Here is a 7,915-nt window from a genome sequence, read left to right as displayed (position 1 = left end):
TATATATAAGTTATTTTTATGTTTTGGGGCTTTTTAAATCCATTTATTTCAGAATGTTCGTTATAACCTTGACTCATGATCATATTAATGTATTGCAGCAATTCCTCTTAAGTAATAAGCTGGAAACGGCTATGTGTCACGGCTGTTATATACATATAAGTTATTTTTATGTTTTGGGGCTTTTTAAATCCATTTATTTCAGAATGTTCGTTATAACCTTGACTCATGATCATATTAATGTATTGCAGCAATTCCTCTTAAGTAATAAGCTGGAAACGGCTATGTGGCTGTCACGGCTGTTCACCGTCTACTGCTCCATCATGTTCATTCTGCCACTGCTTGGGTGAGTCATGTTCTTTTACAAGGCACGTTCACAAGCTTCTTTACCATCCTGTTTTGTTCAAAAACTGGGTGCAACTTTTGTGTTAAGGATCAAATTGACTTACATTGGTTTCCATTTGCCAAAAATTGGCACTATGAAAAAAACCTTAAAGATTAATATAAAAACAGAAAACCTCCATTGTAGCTTGTCAGACAATGTGGAACCCAACTAGGTTAAGAAAATGAATGTTTAAAGTGGATTTTACCTGGGATTATTCAGAAGACAAGTCTCAATTTCAGGTAAACTTTGAGTCTCAAATTTCATAAGTTCTCATGAATTTCAAATTTGAAGACAAAAGTTGTAACAATTTGCCTTTCCAAAACACATCTCTGTGTTGAAACTGTGCATGCATATTCATGACCCTAATTGAAAAAAAGTCACAACATTTCTAGAAGAAATAAAGTTTAACCAGTATTTCAAGCAATTTGAAAATTCAGTGTGGGTAAAATTGACGCCAACACAATAGGAGTTAACAATATTGTAGTTTGTGGCATCACATTAGTATGATGAGGACTATTTAGGGTAGTAAGGACACATTCATACTCAGATTTTTAATTTTATTCTATAAGTGAATGATTGGAAGAAGAATAATTGCTTTTTTCTGTCCAGGCCTCAAGCAGCTACTAACTTCTATCAGAGGGCATTGCTGGCAAACGCCTTGACCAGCGCTCTGCGTTTGCACCAGAGACTTCCTCACTTTCAGCTGAGCAGAGCCTTCCTGGCCCAGGCCTTACAGGAGGACAGCTGCCACTATCTCCTCTACTCCCTCATCCTAGTCAACTCCTACCCAATCACAAGTATCCTTTCTCAAAGACCCCTTCCTTTGGAAATATCTTGGGGGAAAATATCTGTTTTTTGTTGTGTTATGGCATCATATTGTCTTTATGCAGCCTTGACTTTTGTTCTCAGTGAGCATTTTTCCAGTGTTCCTCTTCTCACTTCTCCACGCCACCACCTACACTAAAAAAGTCCTTGATGTAAGTCTCTGCCCTTCTCATTTATATTGCTCAAATGTGTTTTTGTCATAATTCCATCCTGAATTTTGTCTGTGTTTCATTTGTTCTCAGACCATGGGTCCAAACAGCCTTATGTTTGTGAGGAACTTTTTGAACAAGCTCACAGCCAATCAGCAGAACATCCTAAAGTTTATTGCTTGCAATGAGATCTTCTTGATGCCAGCTACAGTCTTCATGCTCTTCAGGTGAGGACTGACGTTCAGCTGTTTTGTCCAGTGTTAAATGTTTTTTTCAACCCTGTAAATCCTGACATATGAAATAATAGTATGGATGTAACAATGCACATATTGCATAATGTAAAATAGTATATCAAATAGGGATGTAACGATGCACCACGAGCCAGTTGAACATCAATACAAATATGTGACGATTCAAGTTAGCTGAGATGTTAAACGAATCGCGATACAATTGGGGGTGGGAGTTTATATGAATGTATCTCTGAGGGGAACTGCTGACTGTTTTTAGAAAAGATGGTATTTTCTTTTCATTTTGCCTCTGTATAATGCATATTAAAGTAGTGTTTAAAGATCCACTGAAGTGGCTTGAAACACGCAGCATTATTCTATTCTATGTGTTGACGTAATTTCAACTGAAACAGGAAGACAGGGCGGGACATATCAAGCAGCCCCGCCCCCTTTTTAATATAGCGTTTCGTTTATATCACAACTTGCGCCAGAGCTGTTGAGCTCGGTAAAGCCGCATTTGACAGCTTATGACAGCCACAGTCCCCTTTAGATTCAATATGAAATGGTTACTAAAGTAAAACAGTGATTAATTATGCTAAAGATTTGTAGTTTGAAAAGTGTGTAATATATTGGTGAATGGCATCTGTGTTATCTCTTCTACTCATCAGTGCTGTTTCTAATACAGAGTCTAACAGTTTTTCCTCCTAATCTCATCCATATTGCTATAAAATATAGCATTCTGTGTAGAATTCAAATGGATTCGATACGTTTCGTGGTCTGCACCGTCTCGCGCATTATATATATATATATATATATATATATATATATATATACATATATATATACATATAAGTTATTTTTATGTTTTGGGGCTTTTTAAATCCATTTATTTCAGAATGTTCGTTATAACCTTGACTCATGATCATATTAATGTATTGCAGCAATTCCTCTTAAGTAATAAGCTGGAAACGGCTATGTGGCTGTCACGGCTGTTCACCGTCTACTGCTCCATCATGTTCATTCTGCCACTGCTTGGGTGAGTCATGTTCTTTTACAAGGCACGTTCACAAGCTTCTTTACCATCCTGTTTTGTTCAAAAACTGGGTGCAACTTTTGTGTTAAGGATCAAATTGACTTACATTGGTTTCCATTTGCCAAAAATTGGCACTATGAAAAAAACCTTAAAGATTAATATAAAAACAGAAAACCTCCATTGTAGCTTGTCAGACAATGTGGAACCCAACTAGGTTAAGAAAATGAATGTTTAAAGTGGATTTTACCTGGGATTATTCAGAAGACAAGTCTCAATTTCAGGTAAACTTTGAGTCTCAAATTTCATAAGTTCTCATGAATTTCAAATTTGAAGACAAAAGTTGTAACAATTTGCCTTTCCAAAACACATCTCTGTGTTGAAACTGTGCATGCATATTCATGACCCTAATTGAAAAAAAGTCACAACATTTCTAGAAGAAATAAAGTTTAACCAGTATTTCAAGCAATTTGAAAATTCAGTGTGGGTAAAATTGACGCCAACACAATAGGAGTTAACAATATTGTAGTTTGTGGCATCACATTAGTATGATGAGGACTATTTAGGGTAGTAAGGACACATTCATACTCAGATTTTTAATTTTATTCTATAAGTGAATGATTGGAAGAAGAATAATTGCTTTTTTCTGTCCAGGCCTCAAGCAGCTACTAACTTCTATCAGAGGGCATTGCTGGCAAACGCCTTGACCAGCGCTCTGCGTTTGCACCAGAGACTTCCTCACTTTCAGCTGAGCAGAGCCTTCCTGGCCCAGGCCTTACAGGAGGACAGCTGCCACTATCTCCTCTACTCCCTCATCCTAGTCAACTCCTACCCTATCACAAGTATCCTTTCTCAAAGACCCCTTCCTTTGGAAATATCTTGGGGGAAAATATCTGTTTTTTGTTGTGTTATGGCATCATATTGTCTTTATGCAGCCTTGACTTTTGTTCTCAGTGAGCATTTTTCCAGTGTTCCTCTTCTCACTTCTCCACGCCACCACCTACACTAAAAAAGTCCTTGATGTAAGTCTCTGCCCTTCTCATTTATATTGCTCAAATGTGTTTTTGTCATAATTCCATCCTGAATTTTGTCTGTGTTTCATTTGTTCTCAGACCATGGGTCCAAACAGCCTTATGTTTGTGAGGAACTTTTTGAACAAGCTCACAGCCAATCAGCAGAACATCCTAAAGTTTATTGCTTGCAATGAGATCTTCTTGATGCCAGCTACAGTCTTCATGCTCTTCAGGTGAGGACTGACGTTCAGCTGTTTTGTCCAGTGTTAAATGTTTTTTTCAACCCTGTAAATCCTGACATATGAAATAATAGTATGGATGTAACAATGCACATATTGCATAATGTAAAATAGTATATCAAATAGGGATGTAACGATGCACCACGAGCCAGTTGAACATCAATACAAATATGTGACGATTCAAGTTAGCTGAGATGTTAAACGAATCGCGATACAATTGGGGGTGGGAGTTTATATGAATGTATCTCTGAGGGGAACTGCTGACTGTTTTTAGAAAAGATGGTATTTTCTTTTCATTTTGCCTCTGTATAATGCATATTAAAGTAGTGTTTAAAGATCCACTGAAGTGGCTTGAAACACGCAGCATTATTCTATTCTATGTGTTGACGTAATTTCAACTGAAACAGGAAGACAGGGCGGGACATATCAAGCAGCCCCGCCCCCTTTTTAATATAGCGTTTCGTTTATATCACAACTTGCGCCAGAGCTGTTGAGCTCGGTAAAGCCGCATTTGACAGCTTATGACAGCCACAGTCCCCTTTAGATTCAATATGAAATGGTTACTAAAGTAAAACAGTGATTAATTATGCTAAAGATTTGTAGTTTGAAAAGTGTGTAATATATTGGTGAATGGCATCTGTGTTATCTCTTCTACTCATCAGTGCTGTTTCTAATACAGAGTCTAACAGTTTTTCCTCCTAATCTCATCCATATTGCTATAAAATATAGCATTCTGTGTAGAATTCAAATGGATTCGATACGTTTCGTGGTCTGCACCGTCTCGCGCATATGACCCACTCTGTGCTGTTGTGTGCTCTGGGGCCTCATGTATAAAACTTTACGTAGATTTCATCCTAAATGTGTGCGTACGTACAAGTTTTCAGATTTATAAAGCCATGCGTACGCCAGAACTAGTGCTGAACGATTTTGGAAAATCGAATTGCGATTTTTTTTTTTTTTTTTTTTTTTTTTTTTTTTTTTTTTTTTTTTTTTTTTTTTTTTTTTTTTTTTTTTTTTTTTTTTTTTTTTTTTTTTTTTTTTTTTTTTTTTTTTTTTTTTTTTTTTTTTTTTTTTTTTTTTTTTTTTTTTTTTTTTTTTTTTTTTTTTTTTTTTTTTTTTTTTTTTTTTTTTTTTTTTCTTTACCAATATTGCGATTTAATATGCAAATTTTTTTCAAAGCTCTTTATGTTCTGTATTATTCAACAAAGACAAGCTATAAATCATTGTATAGTATGACCAACACACTATAGATTAAACATAAATGTTCTTTTCTGTAGGCCAGGCCTATATGTTACGATGAAATTAGGTGATGCATGAATTGATATGAATGACATTTTTATTTAATAACTACAATCACAGTATATTGACTGATTTGTTGAACTTCCAACCTTGTAAGCATGTAATAATTATGACAACATAAAGCACTGACAAATAAGCCTGGTGTAAACATTAATATGAAAGTCAGTAACAAATCACACAAACTAAAGTAGATTGCAGAAATATAAAAACAAATCTGTTGCTTTACCATACTACTTTAGGTAATTCAAAGTCACTGTAATAAACATAGGTAAACATGTGGACTGCACTTTTTAAACACTGTCTGTTAACTTGTAATGTAGTGGTTCTCGAACTTTTTTGGTCGCGCCACCCTTTAAACCTATAAAAAAATCTGCCCCCCCCCTTCCCGAATCCCCTTTCCACCTCAGACTACCAAATAATTTCACTAAACGTTATGAAAAATTTATGCTTTTTTAATTTAAAAAGCCTACAGGGAAAAAAACACCTGCATCACTTGAAACATTGAAAAATAGCATAGTCCGCTAAGGCATAGGACACACCAGGCCCGGACTGGCCATCGGGAGCACCGGGAGAATTACCGGTGGCCTGGCGGCTGATTTGGCCCGCTGCCCTGTTTTTTTTTGTACCAAAGTTGTCATTTCCGATTTTGTCATTAGATAATTTATCGATAATCATAAATCAGTGAGTCTTGACTGGCAGTGCTGCGCTACACGAATCAGCTCATGTGTGTTCTGCGCCGCCGTCAAACGATTCCGAACAGAACCGATGCGCGGGACTCGAGCTTCAAGTGCAGGTCAGTTTCATCTGTAAATACGCTAGATAGTTTTGTCTTTATTAACCTAGATTAGTATTAAACTGCTAGTAGGCTATCGGTAGCACCCCATTATTATCATCATTCAGAATATTGTGCTATAGGACATCAATATCTATATGGTAAAGTTACATAAAAAAATTTAGCAGAGGCAGATATTCACATGGATTTATTGTACAGGGAGGGAGGGAGCTAAAGACAGCAACACAAAAATAATATGCGTCACAGCCTAACAATTTAATATTGTGTTCAGTATTACAATTTTTCTACAAATATATTGTACTAATTTTGACATTTGGGCACTTTAGAAATTGTGTTTTGATACACTACCAGCCAAAAGGTTTTGATCAGTAAGATTTTTAATGTTTTTTAAAGAAGTCTCTTCTGCTTACCAAGCCTGCATTTATTTGATCCAAAATACAGCAAAAACAACAATATTGTGAAATATTTTTATTATTTAAGATGACTGCTTTCTATTTGAATATATTTTAAACTGTAATTTATTCCTGTGATTTCAAAGCTGAATTTTCAGCATCATTAATCTGAGTTTTGCACGTTAATCCTTAAGAAGTCATTCTAATATTCTGATTTGCTGCTCAAAAAACATTTTTTATTATTATTATTATGTTGAAAACAGATTAGATTAGTTCAAAAGTACAGCATTTATCTGAAATAGAAATCTTTTGTAACATTATAAATGTCTTTATCACCCCCCCCCCCAAAAATTATACTGACTCCAAGCTTTTGGTAGTGCATGTATAATGTTACAAAATATTTTTATTTTAGATAAATGCTGATCTTTGGATCTTTCTATTCATCAAATAATTCTGATGCACTCAACTGTTTTAAATATTTATAATAATAACAAATATGTTTCTTGAACAGCAAATCAGCATATTAGAATGATTTCTGAAGGACCATGTGACACTGAAGACTGGAGTAATGATGCTGAAAATTCAGCTTTTTGATCACAGAAATATATTGCATTTTAATATATATTCCAATAGAAAGCAGTTATTTTAAATAGTAAAAATATTTCACAATATTACTGCCCTTGCTGTACTTTGGATCAAATAAATGCAGGCTTGGTGAGCAGAAGGGACTTCTTTAAAAAATATAAAAAATCTTCTTACTGTTCAAAAACTTTTGACTTGTAGTGTATATTTGTATGTAATATAGGTTTGTTAAATCTTGGGTATTTAAGTCATTTTAAGATAAATAACATGCTGTGCTAACAAATTTAAATGAGGTGGTTGTTTTCAACTAGGTGGACACAGTTCTGTTCATAACAGTAGACCTCCTGGTGAAGAAGTGACAGGTAAGAAAAAGAAGGGAGAGACAGAGATAATGGGGAAAATGAAGAAAAGGGAAGTGAATTGGTGCAGTTCAAGAGAGAACCTTTACTTATTTTCCATGGCCTTAGACTAAGGGTTTAGACCTTTTTATGTGATGGCCATACAAATAATAGGGTTGTCTGTGGTTTCAGAAATTGTTGTGGATGCATAGGCTATATACAGAAAAAAGGGGCCAAAATTGTACCTTTTGGGGTACAACAGCTTGACATGGTAGCAGTACTCTTAAAAGGACATATTTGTTCCTTTTTTGCCCCTAATAGGTAGGCCTACAAATTAGTACTTTAAGGGTACGAATTACTACTCTAAGGTACTAATAGGTTCATATTAGGGGTAAAAAAAGGTACAAAGATCCTCCTCACCAACGACATTAAACACAGTGTCTACACCGGACGCAAGCGGAAAAATACAGTAGAACCATTATAATCAGTGACGCGTCTAGATGCGGCGCGGCGCGATCATAGACTGTATAGGGCGCGACACGACAAAACCCGACATTAAACTGATGCCTTGTTCTATTTATGATGTACTGACACAAAGTTAAAATGATTTGCAACGGTCGCTTTGTCGCGTCAGTGTAGAGCTGTT

The 7,915-nt window shown here is 35.5% G+C and overlaps 1 protein-coding gene across 3 annotated transcripts in view; it reads left to right on the top strand.

The window, feature by feature from the left end:
• The window catches only part of LOC107741195 (transmembrane protein 33-like), a 24,294-nt gene that overhangs the window by 5,039 nt on the left and 11,340 nt on the right, over positions 1 to 7,915 (top strand). For 2 of the 3 annotated variants that reach the window (XM_016553836.1, XM_016553827.1), the window contains exons 3-6: positions 249 to 343; positions 992 to 1,179; positions 1,292 to 1,359; positions 1,450 to 1,583. In XM_016553836.1, coding sequence (XP_016409322.1) covers positions 249 to 343; positions 992 to 1,179; positions 1,292 to 1,359; positions 1,450 to 1,583 — 485 coding nt within the window. Of the gene's footprint in view, positions 1 to 248; positions 344 to 991; positions 1,180 to 1,291; positions 1,360 to 1,449; positions 1,584 to 2,529; positions 2,620 to 3,267; positions 3,456 to 3,567; positions 3,636 to 3,725; positions 3,860 to 7,915 lie in introns of those variants that run through there. The other variant, XM_016553844.1, reaches the window with a different exon arrangement.

Source organism: Sinocyclocheilus rhinocerous, unplaced genomic scaffold (genome assembly GCF_001515625.1).
Source record: "Sinocyclocheilus rhinocerous isolate Xijiao unplaced genomic scaffold, SAMN03320098_v1.1 scaffold431, whole genome shotgun sequence".
Taxonomy (NCBI): Eukaryota; Metazoa; Chordata; class Actinopteri; order Cypriniformes; family Cyprinidae; genus Sinocyclocheilus; species Sinocyclocheilus rhinocerous.
This window is presented reverse-complemented; position numbering and strand designations above follow the sequence as displayed.